Source organism: Onychostruthus taczanowskii, unplaced genomic scaffold (assembly GCF_017590055.1).
Source record: "Onychostruthus taczanowskii isolate IOZ18803 unplaced genomic scaffold, ASM1759005v1 scaffold14, whole genome shotgun sequence".
Classification (NCBI taxonomy): Eukaryota; Metazoa; Chordata; class Aves; order Passeriformes; family Passeridae; genus Onychostruthus; species Onychostruthus taczanowskii.
Window position 1 is genome coordinate 2101029 of NW_024498573.1, and position 21411 is coordinate 2122439.

Sequence of the window (21411 nt, forward strand, 5' to 3'; positions counted from 1 at the left end):
TCTCACCAGAGCCTCCAAAAAATCCCCGTGGTGGGGCGGGAGGAAGGCTGAGCCCTGCCATGGCACCAGCAGGGGAAGGTCTAGCACAGGTGGCAGTCAGGACAGGGTGACATGCAGCTGTGCCACCTGCCAGGAGGGCAGAGCAAAGTGCAGGGGTGTGTGCCTGCAGGTGACAAACCCCACCACTGCAGTGTCCCGAGGCAGGATTGCAGTGTGCCCATCCACACACCCCTGTCACCCACGGGCTGCAGTTTATGGCTTCAGAAGGCAGCAGGGCAGTGCCCGAGCTGCCCCTCACAGCTCCCTGCAGCTCCATCACTGCAGGGGCTCTGCGTGGGCTCATGCTCCTCACTGCTACCCCAGGGCAGCTCCCTGGCTCTCAGCCTCCATGGCCAGAAGTCCTTGTTCTGCCACAGAAAGAAAAATCTGCATTATCTAACCCAGACCAGCTCCTCCATGTCCCCGTGAGCCTGTTCATGGGGACGGAACCCCAGTAAGTGACAACCTGTCTGTGCCACTATTTGGCCTGAGCTGCTTCTCCTTACATGACATTTCCAGATCACTTCTGTCCACTTTGAACCCTCCTGCTGGGCCTCGTCCCAGTTTTGCTCCACCACAGAACAAACCCCTGGCAGCAGCCCAGAGCTGTCGGGTTTTAGGCTCGGGAAGCCCAGTGGCACCTGGCACTGCCCAAGTGGCAACCTCCCCACCCAGACCCGCAGCACGGCGAGCCTCCCCCGCAGCAGGAGGAGGGGAAAAAGGAGCCTTTGCACGGGAAATTTCTCATTTGCAGCTGGCTCGGGTCCCGGCGAGGCCTGCGGGCCCCACACGATCCTCAGCTTTGCTCCCTGAATTGTGCCCTAGCAGTCAAAAAAGGAAACACAGATAACGAGCCACTGGATAACGACTGACCAGCACGATAACCCATAAGCAGGGACGGAAAGGCGTGGTTTGCTAGCGGCGTTCCCCCTTCCTGCAGCCCCTGACGGGCGCTACGGGCGGTAGATTTTAATCACATCTTTGATGACCCGTCGGCAAATGGGGCAGCAGGCGTTGAGCTGCTTCTTCAGCTTAAGACCACAGGTGTTGCAGAGGCACATGTGTCCGCAGGTGTAGATCACCGTGTCCACCTCGCTGTCAAAGCACACGGTGCACTCCCCGTTCTTGCTGCTCGATGGCTCCGGAGGGGAGAAGACAGGAGAGATGGGGGGGCTCAAAGGGGAGCTGGGGGCAGTCACTGCGAAAGAAAAGGGGGGAATGAGGTCCTTTGGTCAACTGGGATGGGGCAAAGCTGACACTGGATAAACACTTAAGGCAGTTTTTAAGGCTGTCTTAGTTGTTGCCTGGTTCTTTGGCCAAATGGATCCCAGTGTATTCCAACCTGCAGCAGTCACAGCTCTGGGCAGAGCCTGTTATCCCTTTTCTACACATGGGGCAGGTGCCACATCCACACATTTTCTGAACACTTGTAGGGATGCTGGTTCCACCACTTCCTGGGCTGCTTGTTTGATACCTGGCCTTCCTTTCCATAAAGAGATTATTCCTTATATTTAAATTAAACCACTCCTGGTGCAACTAGATGCTGCTTCCTCCTTCCTCCCATCGTGTCCCTGCTCCCTGGGAGCACAGCCTGATCCCCCGGCTGTCCCCTCCTGTCAGGGAGCTGTGCAAAGCCACAAGGACCCCCTTGAGCCTCCTTTTCTCCAGGCTGAGCCCCTTTCCCAGCTCCATTCCCTTCCCTGGGCACACTCTAGCCCCTCCATGTCTTTCTCATCTCGAGTGGCCCAGAACTGGACTCAATTCGAGGTGCAGCCCCAGCAGTGCCCAGCACAGGGGACAATCCCTGCCCTGCTCCTGCTGGCCACACCGGGGCTGACACAACCAATGCACAGCCCTTCTCCAGGTGATGAAAACCTTTCCAGCACTGTGTTTTCTTCCCATTCCTTCTGTTGGCCTGGCAGGAGAGGTAACCCCCCAGGGCTGAGGGCTGGCTGTCCTTACCCAACGAGGACTCGGAAGCTGATGAGGACCTGTTGACGCTGAAGGCCATGTCCGAGTCGCTGTCGTATTGGGAGCCACCGGGGGATCCTGAGGGAGACACCGTCCCTGGGCTGGACTGCACCGTGCCTGGGAACACAGGAGAGAGCTGAGCCCACAGAGGGACACCCCAAGCCTGGCCAAACCCCCTCAGCCTGCTGAGCCGCTCCCACTCCACCTGCACAGCGACTTCAGGGCAAGTCCTGAGTTAGTGCTGCCCCTTGGCAACGACACAGGGCAAGATCCTGGGTGTGAGCCCAGGGTCTGGACCTCGTTATGCCTTTGTGTGATGCCTGTTCAGCTTCAGAGAAGCAAGCACCAGGTTATGCAATATTTGCCTTTCCACTTCCCCACGGTCCCACTCTTCCTGGCAGCAGTGGGCTCCAGCTGTGGCTGTCACACTGTCAGCTGGGAAAAGCCATTGCTTTGGGTGAGGAAAACCTGCTTTACAAAGTCATTAACATCTGCTTTTCTGATGGAATCCTTAACAGGAGGAAAGGAGAAAGGCTGGAACTGGCCACCAGCAATGGATTAGAAATGCCAGCTGATCCCTGAGTTGTGGCAGTGCTTCAGGAGCAATTACTGCCCATGCTTAAACCACAGCTGTGCTCACAAAAATCATCGCTCTTACCAAGGCAGAAGTTTCATACCTGTGGGCTGGAACAGGGAGTTTATAAAGAATCCCTTCTAAAAACAAACCTACTGAAAAACAGCTGCCCTCCACAACCATCCCTGTTTATAAAGAATCCCTTCTAAAAACAAACCTACTGAAAAACAGCTGCCCTCCACAACCATCCCTGTTTATAAAGAATCCCTTCTAAAAACAAACCCACTGAAAAAGAAGCTGCCCCCCACAGCCATCCCTGCCTCCCTGCCTGCTGCTTGTTTTATCTCTCATCCTTTCCTGGAGGAACCATAGAGGCTGCACACATCTCTGTGACAGCACCATACTTTGTCACTCTTGTCTGCAAACACGAGGAGCTGCATCCTCACATCAGTGACCACTGTGAGTGCAAACCCAGAGCTCTGCTTTGACCCAGGAACCTTCTCCAGCCAGACGCTCCGTTGGCTGCACTTACCCAGGATTTTGAGCTGGTTGATCACGCCGTGGATGGTAAAAAACACCCAGAGGGACTGTGAGGTGTCCACGCACATGAGCATCCCCCGGCTGGCCCCGTTGACCCCGTGGTGCACCTCTCCGTTGGGCAGGACCATGAAGCTGAGGATGTCGCCGCTGTTGAGCACCGGGAAGGCCCGGTAAACCACCCAGTACTCCTTACGGTCCAGGAGAAAATCCGGATCCGCCGGGAGCTCGTTTGTCCGCAAAGTGCTCGGATCACAAGAGGTGATGCCGAACGAGAGGGCCCCGTAGTACGGCAGCCCCAGGTGTCCTACTTCCACAAAGAGGCTCTCCCCGATGTGCAAAGGCCGGTCAGAAAACACCAAAGTCCTATTGCTCTCCTGCCAGTTGGTGCAGGCCACCATCCTGTCCTGGGAAAAGGTGACGTCGGGGCCGCGGGTGGGGTGGAACCGCAGGTCGGTGTCCAGGAACGCCGGGACTCCTTGGGCGGGCTGCCGCCGGCTGGGGCAGCAGGGGATGATGTGGTTGTCAGTCCCAAGCCCTGGTACCCGGCTTAGGTTTAGGTTTGCAATTTTGGCCACCACTTGGTTGTTCTCGAGCTCGTTGTTGTTGAAGTTGGCCGAGTCGTGGTTGCTCTGGGGAAGGCAGGTGCTGAGCCGGGCGGTGCTGAGCCGGGCAGTGGTCATGGTCTCTGCAAACATGCTGTCTGTGAGAGAAACCCAGGCACAGAGGCTTTAGTCAAGAGAAAACTGCCTGCTTTTATGCTTACAGTTGTTATTGCAGCCTACAGACTCCATAAGGAAAAATCAGCCACGGGTCACCCACTAATGAACAGCTCCTGGTGCAGAGTCACGCGTGGAGCAGGCAGAGAGCGGCTGCATCTGGCACCAGCCAAGGAAAAACAACTGTTCCAAAGTACCTGTGTGATCTGGGAGCTCCCTGCACTGGGAAATGGGGAAAAGCTGTAAACCAGTTTGGTCCTACAGCTTTCTGAGGAGAAGGATCTCATAGCTCTGAGGTTACACTATTTAAAAAAAAAAAAATTCTCAATATTTTGTTGTCCCAAGGTCTTCTGCAAGGCAGGTCCACAAGTGATGAACTCAAGGATGAATGGATATTCTTTCCACACTCCTTGTCATTGCCTTACACCCGTGTCCAGGCACAGGTGTGTCCCAGAGAGGTCATTTCAAGCCTCGTATCTCAGGGGTGTTCACAGCCCTGCAGAGGTTTTGAATGGAGAGCTTGTCACAAAAGCTACTTCCTGCAGGTGTTAGAAAGCTTTTACAGCAGAAGGTTGTTTTCCCTTTTCACAGCAAAGGGAAAGTCAGGATGTTGATCCTTAATTAATTTCCCAGGTTTCCACTTGAGCCATGCCAGGCCTAGGGTGATGTAAAGGTGTGGGAAAGTTTGGGAGTGTTCTCCCTTCTACCTCCAGCCCTGCCTGGGACAGCCTGGACACTTCACTCTGAAAGGTTTAACACACTGAGCAAAGTCAGAGCACGTGGAATTCAAGAGTCTGTGTGAATGACTCCTGATCTTCCCAGAGACGGAGAGGGGTGAAGCAGCCCAGCACCAACACTGCCTGCTCCCTGGAGGAGAGAACGCCCAGGCTCTTGGCAAAGAAGGAAAAACACCCAAATCCACCCAGCAGCTGCAAAGCAGAACCTGCCTCACTCAGAAGCCCAGGAAGGACAGGCCCAATGGGGTGGGCTGATGGCTGGAGCAGCTCCTTCTCAGCCAGCACAGCTTGTGTGGCAAGAAATGCTCCCACAGAGGAGTCAGACACATCCTAGCTTCGTGATGGATGTCCCATCCCTGGAAGTGTCCAAGGCCAGGTTGGACAGGGCTTGGAACAGCCTGGGATAGTGGAAGGTGTCCCTGCCCATGGTAGGGGGTTGGAATGAGATGATCTCTAAGATCCCTTCCAGCCCAAACCATTCTGTGATTCATGATCCTGAAAGATGCATTTTGTGCCTCAGCACCAGAGCTGTATTTCACCATTTTCTCAACTAAAAACGTTTTGGAGGGATGAGACAGAGACGAGCACATCCTCAAGCAAGGAATTCGGGTCCCCTGGTGCCCCATGTGGCTGAGCATGGCCCTGGTTCCTAGGGCAGTGTGAGGGGTTTGGTATTTTAATTAAAAAACCTCCCAGCAGAGTACAGGTGCTCTCAGCCTGAGTCTTTCACTGGGAACTCTTGGATGCTGCAGGCAGGACTGGAGGTGAGGAGCAGAAAGAAGCTGCATTTTATTTTTCAAACTCCAATTTAATGAGGAGAAAGGAGAGCTCTGGTGAAGTAGCTGCCTTAGCCAATAGAGCAAACACTCCTTCTCCTCTGTGACGAGCACCAGAGGCTGGAGTGTGTCACAACTGCAATTACAGAACAAGCTGCTGGTGAGGTTTAATTACACATTTGAGGCACAGCAGACAGGGAAAAGCGTTGTTTATGTGTGGCCTTCTCGCCTGTAAAATAATTGGCACTGTTCAGAAGGATGTGTGATGGAGCTGCCTGCCCTCTGGACTCACCATTCCACAGCTTATCCCTGGTGCCTGCTCCATGCCAGGCTGGCAGCACCATCCCCTGGGGCAGGTGCAGCTGGCTTTGGCGTTAAAACTCCATCAGCTCCGAGGAGCCTCCGGGAAAGGGCAACTCTCTTGGATTTTAAAAGTGTTCCCTGTGGTGCAGCCCAGTTCAAACACTCCATCTAACGCTGAATTAATTAGAAACTTCAATGCTGTAAAAGCCACTAAAGAATAATCATTCCATGGCCATCAGCTGGGCTTATTAATGGGAGCAGATTCATCCCCTCCTGCAGCCCTCCCTAAGGAAGAGGCTGTAAACCAGCCAGACTCCACCCGATTCCAGGGGTCTGAGTGATGTCCCTGTGCCAGGGAAGGGTCACAGTGCCAACACAGCCCCTCAAACTGCCAGCCTGGGTGGGACCACGGCCAAGAGCTGAGAGAGGGGCTGGGGAAGGGCTCCAGGAAACTCTTGGGCAATTACTGGTAGTTTTCCCATGGACTGGCAGTAACTGGTATCTGGGAAAAAATAGACAAAGTCACAACTGGTCCTTTTTGTCTCCTCAGACCCTGGGACCTTGCTCCATATTTTTCCATGCCAAAGCTCAGAGAAAGCTGAGTGGAATTACAGATAAAGATTTCCATTTACCCCCACCCATAATGTGCAGCCTCAGGACTTTCCATCACTGCCATCTCTGGAATATATTGCTTTCTGCATCCCTACTGCTGGCAGAAGAAAAATGATTAATTGGAGGTACAAAACCAACAGCAAATTAATTTTCTTAAGTGTCCCATAGAAATGCTCACACAGATCATGCATTTTCCCTACAGCATCACAAAGAGCAAGCAGAAGAGCAGCCCACAGGCCACAAAGACACACTCACCTAGAATTTGCACTTCGTGGGTAATTCCGTAGACATCTATGAGCGCCCAAAGAGGCCCGGAAACTTTAATACCACAGTGAAACAAGATTGGCTCCTCATCATTAATACTGTAGAAGACTCTGCCGTGCCGGTCCACCCAGAAGGCCAGGATATTGTCCCTGACCGCAAACCTCTCCGGCAGAGCCTTGGCCCAGTAGCCGGGGCGGGTGACGAGGTCGGGGCAGGCGTACTTTGGTATCTCCTCGGAGCTCATCTGCGAGGGGTCGTGGATGGTGAAGCCGAAGCGCAGGGCGCCGCTCCAGCCGTGGTGCACGGCCACCAGCTTGAGGCGCACCTTCTCGTAGAGGTGGATGGGCCGGTTGGTGAAGGTGACGCCGTTGCAGAAGCTGTTCCTGCGCGTGGCCTTGCGCGAGTGCGCGTCCAGCCGCACGTTCTTGCCCTTGGCCTGCGAGTGGAAGCGCGGCGGCTCCGCGATGGCCAGCACCGAGCGTCGCTCATGGCTGCTGTTGGGCAAGCTGTAGTAGGGCCGGCTGGACACCGAGCGCGCCTGGTGGCTCGTGTCTGCAGAAGGACAAAGCACATCTGTCAGCGGGGCTTGGCACCAGCCAGGGGGTTGGGCTCAGCTGGGTGTGATTTGCACCGCTCTGCCAAGACCTGAAATGTCACAGAATCTCACAGAATGACAGAATCACACACAGAATCATACATAGAGTCACACAGAATCTCACAGAATGACAGAATCACACACAGTCACACACAATGACACACAATCACAGAATCACACAGAATCACATAGAATCACAGAATCACACAGAATCACACAGAACTCACAGAATCACCAAGTTGGATGAGACCTTCAAGACCATGGAGTCCAGCCCAGCCCCAACAGCTCAACTAAACCCTGGCAGCCAGAGCCACATCCAGGCTTTGTTAAACACACCCAGGGATGGTGACTGCACCACCTCCCCGGGCAGCCATTCCAGAACTTTATCACCCTTTCTGGAAAACACTGTTTTCTAATATCCAACCTGGTGCAGCTTGAGGCTGTGTGCTCTGGTTGTGTCAGTGCTGCCTGGAGAAAGAGCCCAGCCCCAGCTGAGCACAGCCACCTTTCAGGGAGCTGTAGAGAGTGATAAGGTCACCCGAGTCTCCTTTTCTCCAGGCTGAACACCCCCAGCTCCCTCCACCATTCCTCATAGGGCTTGCATTCCAAGCCCCTCAATATTTCACCTTAACACAGCATGCTTAGCCACAACCAGCTCTTTGTTGTCCCAGTTTGGCCTCAGCTTTCTCCAAAAACGTGTCAAGCAAGGTTAGGCAGCTTCCCTGCAAAGCTGGAGAGGAAGGAACGTCCTTTGTTCCCATCAGATGCTTCCTACTGCCCTCGGAAAAGCTCAACATCTGCAGCTCCGAGTTTCCTCCTTGCAGTGCACGTGCTGCTAACTCACATGGTGGCCAGAGACAGGAGCCCTGAGGATTGTGGCTGTTAAAAATCACAGATGCTCAAGGTGAGCACGGGTTTCAGAAGATTTTTGTGGGACATGCAGCTACCAGCTCCTCTGTACCCTGATTTTGTAATGATGAACAGGAACGTTTGACCAACACAAATACTACAAGACATTCAGCAGCTGGAGCACCTCTGCAGCAGCAGATTGTTCCTCCTAAACCTTCAACCCAGCCCCTGGCTCAGATATCAGATGCAACTGGCACATTAAGGAACATTTCATCCTTGCCTTTACCCAGAACCTCCCATTTGAGCTCAAAGCACTTTATAAATGATGATTGTTTTCAGCTTCACAGCACTGCAGATGGCACAGAAATCCTGCCATCCTCGTTTTACAGATGGGAGAAGGAGAATTGATGGGTGAGATCTTGCAGCATTTAAAGTCAAGAGCAATTCTGAGACTGATTTCAAGAAAAGCAGATTTGGGACCTAAAGCAAGCTTCACACAGGCATGAAGCAGAAATGAAAAAAAGCTCAACTTTGAATCTTAAACCTTAGCTAGAAGCTCCCTGAGGTGGAGATGATATCTTTTGCATATCCCTGAGCACATGGGGACTTGCTCCAGGTCCTGGGCTTCCACCACCATCACGGTGTTCCAGGGAATTTGGTCTCCCCATTCCCCACCCACTCCGCCTCTCCTCCTGTCTCTGCACCTGCCTTTGTAGATGTTTAAAGCAAAAATGGAACACATTCTGAATGCCCAAAGCCCTCCTGTTAAATATAAAACCCCATCACATGCTCACAATTATTCTGAGCACTTTTGCCATGCTTGAAGCTTTAGCAGCCACCTGCCAGGCCCTTCCTTCAAGCTGTTTCCTCCCTGTGTGTAACCCCAGGTTTTGCTTCATGACAAGGGAAGGATTTTCTGTCATTTCTCTCTGTTGGAAAAAAACCCACCAGAAGATCCTGGGAGCTCAGCTGCGTGAGCTGGCAGGAGGGCTGCAGTGGTGGCAGCTTTTTTTTGGAAGCAAAACCAGAGCAGACAGGGCAGCGAGAGGTTGGGACCTGCACTGAGGCACTGAGCAAGGAGAAGAGAGGTTGCAGCAAGATCTGAGCACAGGATTAGCCCTTCAAATCAGGCATCTGGAAAGGGAGTCAAAAGCCTGTGAAGGCAAAAAGCTCCTGTTTGCAGCAAGATAAAAATAACAGTCAAAAGGTGGTTTGTCTCTTGGTTTGTCCTGCATGTGACAGTCGCTGTGCAATGGTTAATCCTGTCAAACATCAGTGGAAATTAATACATCCTTGCTCTCAGCCAGTGAGGGGAGGGTGCCAGTCCCATGTTAGGGCTGTGGACAAGAGCCCTGGAGCAGATGAGGAAGGGAAAATCCTTCCCAGATGCTCAATCCTCCTGCCCAGCACAGCACCTCTGCTCTCAGCAGCACTGCAGGCCAGGCCCCAGCACAGGAGGGCTCCCCAGGAAGGGACATTTCTTTGTGTATTTCCAGGAGAAATCTCATTCCTTGCCTGCTGAAGAGCTGAAATGCAGAAATGGCTGCTCCCAGCACAGCCCACCCGTGCTCATGTGGGTGCTACTCCGCGTGTGCCTGTCAGCACTCCTGACAAAGGGAGCTGCTGCAAAGGGAGCGGGGTCTGGGGGCTCCAGGCAGGGACCCAGCCAGCACAGGGCAGGGTGAAGCCTCTCCTGGCCTTGCCTCCCCACACAGCATCCCTTTTTCCATGTGCATTCACACAGCCTTTGTGCCCTTGAGGTGGGACCTGGGTCCAGCAGAGCTGGGATGGATCCCAAGGGGCTCCTGAAGGACTCAGTGCCACCTCACACCCTGCCTGGCTGGGCAACAGCCTCCCCAGGCAGAGAAAGCTTCATTTCATAACCAGCTGATCTGCTTTTTGTTTGTAAAATGGTTAAAAACAACCCCCCTGTTGTTGCAAGCGCCATGGCCTCAATGCCCACATTGGCCAGGAGGGGGAAGGAAGGGAAACAGATTTTGTTCTCCTCTCTGCTATCCCCAAAATCCCCTCGTTCCCAAAGCCAGTGCAGCACCAGCCTTCCTCCCACAGCCCCCTGATGGAGAAAAGGCTCCTGCCAGGGATATGATGCCTGTGGCACTCCCAGAAGGCACAGAAGAATTAGGTGGCAGTGTCAGTGCCACCAGCACGAGTGACAGGACAGCGAGGACACTGGCACCCACTTCAAACACAGCTTTGGGTCCACCCTTCCAGAGGGGGACTCGGGGTCGGGGTCTGGCATTTTTTGTGTTGTTTTATTTTGTTTTGTTTTGTTTAAAAAAACAGGCACGCATATTGTGGCTAAACAATAGGAAACGCTCAGACGGAAATGAACGGATAATTTATTTATAACGCTGTTCCCCCCTTCACATGAACACCTGCCTGTGGAATAAAGCCTGCCACAGCCCGAGGCAGAGAGGCAGAGTTTTCCCACTGAAACACGCCTGGGGTTGAGCTGGGCCATGTGCTTTACTCATTAGGTGCTGACGGGGACTCCAAGCTCAACAGGATGTTTGTGCCTTTCAATTGTGCCTTTGAATTGCCCTAATTTGCAGCTCGGCTTCCACACTTTGGCTCCTCGAGTTTATTCCCTCTGCTGTTGCTCCAGAGCCTCTCCTCTCCCGGCTGTGCATTCCCACCCAAAAAGTGGGATGACGACAGCCAAGCTCGTGGCACAAGTGCCACCCTACCCAGGGTGCCTGACAGGCAGTGAAGAACTACGCCAACTCTTTTTTCTTTTCAGCTGTGAGATTCCTACAACTCTTGGGAGCAAGTCATTTCTTCTCTTTCTGCCTCACTTCCCTGTCTAAGAGACGGTAACACCATTCCTCCACCTCATGGGCAGCTGGAAGGATGGAAAAACACTTCAACCCCTGAGCTCTGCAAGCCTGGCTGCATCACCACAGGGGACACAAACCCACTGAGGGATGCCTTTAGCTTCCATCCTTCTTTTTATTCCAGTTTTCCATTTTTCATCCCCATTCTCACCAGTTTCAAACATGACACTCACAGCACGTCCCTCAAACGCACCAGCAAATATAAAAGGCAGGAAAATGGAAGGAAAAGCTGAAGTGGAGGGTGAGGAATGGTCTGAGGCTCCTCACTGAAACCTCAAGGATAAACCCTTTTGGCAAGGCAGCATTTCCATCCTTGTGGTGTCAGATGACACTGAGGCAGATTTGGGTTCTGGGGGCCCGTGCTCTCATCTGAAGCTTCACCTGCTTTCCAAAAGGCCAGCACGCTCATTCTGGAGGTTATGCTGACCTTTGGAGAGGTATTTTAACAGACATGCACTTTGCATTTCAAAAAGGTACAGCAGGCAGACCCTGGACAAATTCCACATATTCATCATGGTTCCAGTTCTAAAAATAAACATTTTTTTTCACCCATTTGTTTGCAGTGGCACTGTAATCCCACTGACAGCAGCAGACAAAATTCAGCTCCAGAGCCCCGTCTGAGGCTGTTGCTCTCCCTGGGGCGTGGGATGGAGGAGGCTGCTCAGCTGGGGATGACCTCGAGCCAGATCCATCCTGTCTCACTTGCCCTGACAAGCCAGGCAGGAATAATACCCCTAAAACGGGGGAGAAGGGAATAATGTTGAAGGAGAGCTGAGCTACAGCGAGAGCAGCCTGACAGGAGGAGAGGAGGAGGAGAGCGCTGCGTCCTCATGCGTCACCGGTAAATCCATGGTCTGCACCAGAGACATTCCTGGCTCCTACAGCTTGCTGCTGAGGGCCTCTCCCAAGTAAATCCACTACAAAAGACCCACAGGATCCCAAGGAGCAGCTTGGTACCAAACAGGGCTGTGCAGTGAACACAGAGAGGGAAAATTACTGGGACCATCCACAGCTGGCAGTAGGCATGGCTCATGCTGCAGGAGCATGGTCTGCCCTTGGTCAGAGAAAGGCTGAAAGGGTCAGAGAAAGGCTTAAAAGATTCAGAGAAAGGCTGAAAGGTTCAGAGGAGAGGCTGAAAACCTCCTGAGAGGCAGCAGCAGGCAGCCTGAAATCCACATCATGAGCCTTGTGCCCGGTGAAAGGGAATTCACCAAACACACCCACAGCTTATCTTTATGGGCTCTGCTTTATCTGCAGCACTGAACCTCTTCCTATCCCAGCAGATCCTCGGGTGACTGCTGCTGCTGCTGCACATTGAACAAGGTGTCTGCAGACAGGGGCAGGTGGAGTTTGCTTTGTGACAGGAAAACCCCAACAGGTGGGGACAAGAAGGATGTGACAGCGAGCTGGTGGAAACAATCCCAGTCAATCCCAGCGTGCTGCAATCAAGGCACATCCTCAGAGTCCTCATCCCAGTGATGCCTTGGGAAGGCTGAGCTAGAACAGAGGCTGGGCAGAGTTAAAGAATAAAGCTGGGATTTATTAAAAGGCCTCAATGGATGCACTTGGGCAGCACAAGAGCCCAAACATCTCCACTGCTGGAGCCACTGGGAGGCTGGAAGAGGCAGGGGAGGCTGTTACTGCAGACACCAAACATCCCCAGCAGCACGAAACAGGATTCTGCTCCGACACGATCTTATCTCATGAGGACAAGAGATACAAATCTGCTCACATATAAATTTAGTGAGCTGTCTAGACATTTATTTCTTTTTTTTTTTTTGAATACAGAAAATGTGTCAGGGATCTCTGTGGGAAGCACTGGGGTGGCCTATTCCACACTCAACAGTGTGGATTTGGAAAGCTGGGCTACCAAATTCAACAACAAAAAAAAAAAATCTGCCTCATTTCTGAATGTCCTGCTGGCTCAAACACTGGAAAATTCAATTAATAAACCCCCCCGTGTAAATTCCTATGGTTTGCACGACCAGTCTGGAGGCCTGTTCTGATGTAATGTCTCCTTGCTTGGTCTTCTAACCTGAAACCAACTTCCAGAGAATTCAGAAAAGGTTCATTTGCAAGAGAGTGACACAGAAATTGAGGTGTTAAGGGGACACTGAAGAGCCTGTGATGAATTACAGGAAATGTGAAATTTTTGAAGAAACACTTGTGAAGGAGGGGAGGAGAAAAGACAGATAAAAGTCACTTTTTCACTAAAAGAAGCTGTGTTGTGGCACTGAGGTAACTCTCAATGCAAATATCTCATGGAAATACATCATTTCTCATTGCAGAACAGTTCAGAAAAATCTCTGGCAGAGAACAGGGATTGACTTTAGCTCACAAAATCAAGTTGTGCCTGTCTCCACAAGAAAACCCTCTAATGCTTCAAATCAAACATTTTATGCAGGATTTTTCCTAAAATGCTAAAATCCATTTTTTTTATACAGGCAGGAGCTAATTATGTATTTATTCTGGACTTCTAGGTGTACCTCCATGAAAACAGAGAGGTATTTGCCAACAGCATTAGGCAAAATCCTTTCATTCTGATCCTTTTTCTCAAACCAGCAAAGGCAACTCCAGCAGCACCTTGCAGTAATTTCCAGCTTGTTCCACCTCCCATCTCCCACTGTATTTTCCAGGCTGCTCCACCTCTGGTGTGTCCTCAGGAAAAGAGCTCCTGCATTGCTGCTCCTTTCAACTGAAACCCCTTTATTGCAGTGAGGAGCTGACAGCAGAGCTCAGCCCCATCCCATAAAAGAACTGAAAGGAAAGCCAAGACCAAGCCTGAACTCTCCTGGTTATCCCAACATCTCCTCATGGCAGCAGCTTTGAAGGCAGAAGATGGGGAGTGCAGCTAAACTCTGATATGTCCCTCCCAGGAACCACCAGCTGGCTCAGGGCAGAAAATAAACCACGACAGAAGCTCTGCTCCGAGGATGGAAAGTGCTGATGGCAAATCCTCCACAACCTAGGAGAGGCCCAGAGGCTGAGGAGAGCCAGCCAGGAATATTCTTCCATATATATATACACACACATACATATATAAAATATATAAAATATATAAAATATATATTTATATATAATATAATTAATATGACATGATTAATATAATTAATTATATTAATTGTTATAATTAATTTAATATTCTTCTGCTTGGCTTTGCTTTTGGTGGTACAAGAAATCAAATATGCCACAAGGAAAGCCAGTGCATGACTTCAATGGAGAAGCATTTCCAGAACAAAGTGGGGAACCCTGAGCTAAACCAATATTGGTGGATCAGGCTGTGAAAGCAGGGGCTGCTCCCCAAAAAAACCTCCTGCTGGGTCTGCAAGGATGGGAACATCCACCCACACTCACCTCTGCCTCTCCTGTTGTGCCTCCTGCTCTGGGCATGCAGGAATTTTGCTGCAAAGTTGGCCCCATCTTTATTACAGGCTTTTAGTCCTGCTGCATATAAATAGCACTAAGTATATACAGAAGCCAGCGATTAAGCACGGAAAAAAAAAAATCTCCTCTTCCCTGTATTATTAGGGAATCTGGGTCAATGAGTCTGCAACTCGAGTAAGAAACTCTTCGAGCTGGTTAATGAGAGACAGAGCGAGCAGGATGGAGGAAAGGCAGGGTTCATGCCATAATCCCAGCTTAATTCCTTCAGTGCAAGCGATGAAAGCAGCAGCATGATGGATGAGGAGCCCTGGAAATGGCACAGCTCCTCCCGGGCTGCTCCACGGGCTCGACACCCAGCTCCTGGCTCGTGTGGCTCCCAGAGCCGCGCTCCCGAGCCAGACAGCGCCGAGGGACGGCAGGGATCCGACAGCCATCGTGCAAAACCCGCTGCAACTTTTGGCTACTGGCTAAAGATAAAAACAGCTTGTCAGAAATGATCAGTCAGCCACTCTCACTGTAGCTCCGAGTGGGGATTTTTGGGCTGTGCTCTCGCTAACCAGCTGCATGTGCAACACACACGAGTTCCTACACCAGCAAAGCAAACCCCTGCCCCTGACTTGATGTATGACGGGTCTGCAAAACTTTTACCTTCTTTAGAAAGTGGAGCTTAGCTTGAGGAGAGCAGAGGTCTGCTCTGCTCACTTTATCTTCTCCGAGTCCATCACGGAGTTTTGGGAGGTGACCAAAAGCAGCGAGAAGTGAGCAGCTGACAGCTCTTAAAGCAACTCCACAAATGGTTTCTGAGGAATGCTGGGTTGGAAATGATCATCACTAGGTTGGAAGACTGAATATTTTCCGAATCTAAATGCTTGGTGATTGTCAGTCAGGGATTAAAACGTTTATTTCTGTGATTTATTGTTTTCGTTGTTTTCCAGAAACAGGCAGTGTGCAGCAGAAAGCAGAGAGGGAGTTAAAATATGCAACACTCGAGGCTGGAAAGACTGGTCTGGGAGGAATGATCACAGCTGGAGACCCCAGGATGGGAAGAGAGGAGCAGAGATGTGAACAAAACCCTCATGTTCTCTGGGGTGGCTGGGCTCTGCTTAGATTTACTAAATTCATACAGAAATAGGGTCCAAGGTGAGAGCACAGACCCAGCCCAAGAGCAACCCAAGAGACCCCGAAAACCTCCTGTGTCAGGGAGTGCTGCTGGCCCCTGGAGCCACCCCATGGTGTGAGACCATCCCCTGCTCCTGGCTGATCCCTCTGCACAGCAAAGATCACAGAGTATTCCTCACAGATTAAAAAACCTGGCTTGGTCTCCTTGCCCCCAGTTCCTCCCCGTTCATTTCTCACTTCCAAGGCAACTCCTGCCCCACAGAGAGGATAAACAGCTCAGGTTTTCAGAGCAACCCATCGGTTCAAAAGCTTCATTCTGGTGTTCTCCAGTCAGGACTGGGGTTTGTTGAAGAGTTACAAGAACCTGTGCCTGCCATAATCACTGACATTGAAATGGTCCATGCCCTCAGCCTCCTCCTGCTGCCAGAGCAGCACGTAAGGACCATTAATGCAAATAAACTCCCTGTTTCCATTGAGCCTTTTCTCCTGGCCAGCTGCACCAAGTCCTCTGCACTGGGGATTTATAAATAGTGACCATGTCATGCCAATGTTAATGGCTTTTAATGAAATTGAAGGATGGCATGCATTCCCTTTGAACATCCTCTGCTGCAGTTCCACTCCATGCCATGGTTTCAGTGCAGCGCTGGGGCTCAGCACATCCTTCCCACAGCACATCCATGTGTTGCTTTGGACAGGAACACTAAGAGGGAAATCATTTTGTTGTCTCCCCGATGCAGGAAACCCACCCATCCCCTACAGACAGGCACTGCACCACGAGGGCAGCTTGTGACACAGGGAAAATTTAAAAAAAAAAAAGATTTGAAGAGCGATAGTGGCAACTGAGCTTCACTTTCCATGCATTGTTCTCCGAAAAGCCCCAAAAAGCTGTGTTTACCTTATCTTCATCCCTCTGGAGTTGGGCTGTACACAATCCTCACGCCTTCCCCACCTCCCAAAAGCATGTTTGGAGCTAGGCCAGGCCACGAGCTGTGCTGGGAGGCTCGGTGGATGACTCAGGTGGGGCGTGCAAGGTTCCAGCCAGGAGTGTGATTTCCACACTCCCTGAAAACACCAGAAAATTCCCCCTGAGCACAGGAATCCTCCAGCTCCAGGGCTGGGGAGGAAGAAAAGCTGCAGATGATGAGCACCTGGGCTAGGGAAGGTGTCCCTTCCATGCCAGGGGGGTGGAATGATCTTTAAGTCTCTTCCAACCCAAACCATTCTGGGATTCTATGAAGGGTGAGATCAGCACTTGGAGCAATGCTGCAGGTGCAGGAAGGAGATCCTGGCCATTCATTCCACCTTCAACTTTTCCTAAAAAACCCTCAAGACAAAAGGAACAAACCTGCTCTTTTTCTTTGCTTCCTCACTTTTACAGGAGCTTCTTTTGTCTTTATCTCTCTTCACAGTGGTTCTAAGAGTCCCTTTTTATTTTTCTCCTCCCAATTACAACTTCTCTGAACTCCAAAGAATTCAGATGAAAAGCAAAAAAACAGTGGAGCTACTCCAGTCCACGCAGGGATGGATAACCAGAGAGCCATCAGATTTAACAGTGCCACCCATCGAGGGCTTTAGATCTGCCCAAAGAGCCAAAAACCCCAGGAAAAGGCCTCTAGGAGGGTGTTCTTCCCAGTAAACCCCACTTCCAGCATTTTTTAACTCTGTCCACAGTTCCTTTTCTATTTACACACAATTTAAACAGTGATCTGGCAGCAGGAGGGGAAAATGCCTGGGGAGGAACGCATGGCTGAGGAAGCTAAATAAAGCAGTGGCCAGCTCTTCAATCACCCTATATTTTATATATACAAAGGCTGCGATTCCACTAAGCTTTTCCAAAACAATATGTAAAGAATCCAAAACAGGGCAAAACAACGGTAATAACTGGTTATAATTAAATCAGGGGCACAGAACAGCTCTGCTCCTCTGCCAGGCTCGTTTCCCTGGAGGAATGGCTGAGGGACAGTGGGACTGGTGGGACTGGTGGGACTGGGGGCTCTCCTGGGGCTGTACTGGTGGGCTGCTGCCTCAAGCCAGCTCTGTCCCAGCAGGGAGATTTCAAGGAAATTTCATCTGGCCAAATTCTCCTTCTGATGACCTCACTCAACTCGTGTAGAGTCCAACCTGTACAATAACATCACATATTTCGTTGGCTGTTTTAGTAAATATTCAGACAAACAAGCTGGGGCTTTTTTCTAAGTACTTCAGAAACAAATCCAAAAAAAATGTTAAAGGGCAAAAGAAAAAAGCAAGGGGAAAAAAAAATAAAAGAGTAGCATTCTGGTCCAGAAACACAGGAAAACATCCCACTAAAAAAAGATGCATCCCTCTTTTCCTTAGCTGAGGTTTTTAAAAATGCAGATTTCTCTGCTAAGCTGTGAAGGCATTCTGAGAGGCAGGTGGTTGTGCAACACTTGGCTGCTGCATGGCTCAGCTCTGAGATCCTTTTCCATGATATTTGCAGGAATTAATAAGAGGAAACAAGACCCACTTCAAGACATTAAACTGTCCAAACAAACAAAAAAAACCAAATACAGTCATACCATTACTGGACACACCATGACCTCAGCCCCCTTCCTTCATCTCAAATGTCTTCAGTTATTTCAACACAAGAGGGATTTGAGCAAGAGAGGTTTATTTTTAAGCCTCTGTGTCAACCTTAATTCCAGTGGGGTTTGAACCCAGCACACCTAAATCAACACCAGCATTTTTCTCCCTTTATTCTTTCTGTCTTTGTATCACAGCCAAAATATGACAGAGGCAGGTGAAGCAAAAACAATCTGGAGATGAAACACAATTCCTTGCGTTGTTGAAAAGCCAGAAAATGATGAAAACAATATTTTTGGGTTTTTTTGCTCCCTGCCCCAGAGGAAAGAATCCTTGGGATGAAGGTGTGAATTATGGAGCAAAGAACACTGCAATGGCCAGGTCCAGGCAGTACCAAGCCCTAATTTACACCCTGTTTTCTCACTTTTTTAACGTGGAGCTTGGGCTGTTGTTCAGCAGAACTCCTTTGGTCAATACCTTCCAAGCAGTTCACTGCAGAGCTGCCAGTTATTGTTATTGTTACAGCTGTATTTTGGGGTTTTTTGCGTTTTTCATTGATCATTTCCACCTCTAATACCCAGTGCACAGTCCAACAGCACTCCTTGGTAACTGTGGAATTGGGAATATTAGAAATCCCACATGAAACAAAAAAAAAAATAATATCCAGCTGCCTAAACCCTCCCATTTCCACCCAGATGTCTCTTGTTTCAATTAACAGAATCAAACTAATTCAGAGCCATTCACTGCCCTTGTTTGGACTTACTTGGAAAAACACACCTATAAATCACATCTGAAAAGCTGCAAAGAGAGAAGGAATTTGTTCCTCTTTGGGCAGTTCTTTTTGTTCTTTTTTTGGTAGAACAAACTTTTACTACCAAACACAAAATGCACAATTATGTGTTGACAGCTCACAGCCTCTGTGGTTCTGGCCACAATAAAACACAGCTCCACACTGTCCCTCCAGTTCTTCGAAATTCAGGACACCCAGAAGCTCCCATTTGCATCATCTTCCTGGGATTCTGAGCTGGAAAAGGGATTCCAAAGGTACAGGGAGCCTGAAGTTACCAAAACAGAGCCACAGCAGGGATTTCCGTGGTCCCAAACCCATCAGACACTGAGTGCTGTGGCTTTCACTGCTCATGGAGCATTTCAAAATGCCAGATCAGAACAGAACTGCAGGAAAACCAGCAAAGAATCCCAGAACCATTTTGCTTGCAAAAGATCATCAAAAGATCATAAAATCCAGGCTGTGCCCCATCCCCACCTTGTCCCCAGCCCAGAGCCCCCAGTCCCACCTCCAGCCCTTCCCGGGACACTCCAGGGATGGGCTCTCCAAAGCTCCCTGGGCAGTTCCAGTGCCTGAGCACCCTTTCCATGGGGAAATTCCTGCTGTGCCCACCCTGAGCCTGCCCTGGCCCAGCCTGAGGCCATTCCCTCTGCTCCTGTCCCTGTTCCCTGGAGCACAGCCCGACCCCCCGGCTGTCCCCTCCTGGCAGGAGCTGTGCAGAGCCACAAGGTCCCCCTGAGCCTCCTTTGCTCCAGGCTGAGCCCCTTCCCAGCTCCCTCAGCCCCTCCTGGGGCTCCAGACCCTTCCCAGCTCCTTCAGCAGCTCCTCATGGAACTTAAAATGAGATCTGAGATCTATGAGGAGCTGAGAGCAAGGATTTGTTCCCAGTGTGAAGGACACATTTCTGCTGGTGATTCAGGTTCAAGCAGCATTTTCCCCTCCAGAATCTGAGGATTCTTAAGTGCTCCCAGTACCACTGTAAACCCCAGGATTATCCAAAAGACAGGGAGAGCATGGGAAGAGCCTTGGCTGGGTAGGACAAAGGTCTGAGATGTTGAGTGTGTGATGATGAGTGACAGCCGGAGATGCCCAACAGCAACCAGTCCAAAGGGAAATGCAGGAATGGGCACAGAAAGGGAAATGCGGGAATGGGCACAGAAAGGAAAATGCAGGAATGGGAACAGAAAGGGGAAATGCAGGAATGGGCAGAGAAAGGGAAATGCAGGAATATGGGCACCGAAAGGGAAATGCAGGAATGGGAACAGAAAGGGGAAATGCAGGAATGGGCACAGAAAGGGGAAATGCAGGATTGGGCAGAGAAAGGGGAAATGCAGGAATGGGCAGAGAAAGGGAAATGCAGGAATATGGGCACAGAAAAGGGAAATGCAAGAATGGGCACAGAAAAGGGAAATGCAGGAATGGGCACAGAAAGGGAAATGCAGGAATGGGCACAGAAAGGAAAATGCAGGAATGGGAACAGAAAGGGGAAATGCAGGAATAGGCACAGAAAGTGGAATGCAGGATTGGGCACAGAAAAGGGAAATGCAGGAATGGGCACAGAAAGGGAAATGCAGGAATGGGAACAGAAAGGGAAATGCAGAAATATGGACACAGAAACATCCTCAGCACTGCCCTACCCAACATTTGTGCCCACCACCTTTAGCCCCCTGCAAAGGAGGAAAGCAGGACTGCTCCACGTGCCCAAGAAAAGGAGGCAGGGGGCAAATCAGGGAGGGGAAATCATGGTCACAATCTTGAGGCACACAGGGAAAGCTTCTCTCTCCTTCTGGGGCTGTGTAACGAGGTCACACCATCAATCTCATCTCCAAGGAAAATCTGAGCCAGTGGTTAAGGGCTGCTTGACGTGGTTTGGAGAGGATTCCTCCAGCGTGCCCACAGACTCTGGTATTTACAGGAGTGCAGTCAATGTGCACGGGGCTGTAAACATTGACTAAATAGGAATGCATACAAAAAGATGCTTTGCAAAGAGTTTGGTTTGAAATGAGAAGTGGTGTTGACCTCTGAGGGAGGAATGTCCCTCTGCCCTCTGCTGTGGAGATGATGGTCAGCTGAGTGCTCCACGAGGGTGGGAGAAACGAGGAGCTCGCCCAGGGAGCTGGGAAGGAAATTCTTATTTTTGTTTTGCTTCTCAAAGTAGCTTTTAATGTTTCTAAGAGCAAGAGGCATTTTGAAAGAAACACAACCCCTCGAAACATAACTTTGAAAAGGGGTCCTTTTGAATCAAAATAAATTTTGAAGAAGAATGTGAACACACTCCTATTAAGTGATACTCCAGCTGTTCCACACAGGGCTGGCAAGGCAGGGAGAACTAATTCACAAATCATTTTATTAATTAACCATCAGAGTGTCCTCATGAGCTGATGGGAGACCGCCCACGCTGTGCTCCCCACAAAAGAGAAATAATCTGCATTGCTATTCAAAATCTGCCCTGGAAACCATCAGATTGAGGGAGGAAAGGACTATTTTAACCAATTCATTAATTATGAATATTAAAGAAATCAAGTTGTGAAGCTCAGTTCATAACGAGTCAAACTTCCACTCTTGTTCTGCTCGGGAAAATCCAACTCTCCAGACAGCATCTGTCAATCTGATCATTATGTGGTTAAATGAGGGAGAAAAAAATGTGTTCTCTCTCACCTGCAAAAGCTATCTGAGCCTTGAAAATTTAATTTGAGTTTTCCCTTCTAGATTTGACTGGTCAAGTTAAACTAGAAAGATTATTCAT

General features: G+C 50.2%; 1 protein-coding gene across 1 annotated transcript in view; it reads right to left on the bottom strand.

The window, feature by feature from the left end:
- Positions 1–982: 982 nt before the first annotated feature.
- Positions 983–21411, bottom strand: part of NEURL1B (neuralized E3 ubiquitin protein ligase 1B) — a 30568-nt gene continuing 10139 nt past the window's right edge. Inside the window, exons 2-5 of the mRNA XM_041397948.1 lie at positions 6524–7084; positions 3117–3824; positions 2002–2127; positions 983–1237 (exon numbers count right to left, since the gene is read on the bottom strand). Coding sequence (XP_041253882.1) covers positions 993–1237; positions 2002–2127; positions 3117–3824; positions 6524–7084 — 1640 coding nt within the window. The 3' untranslated portion in view covers positions 983–992. The remainder of the gene's footprint in view (positions 1238–2001; positions 2128–3116; positions 3825–6523; positions 7085–21411) is intronic.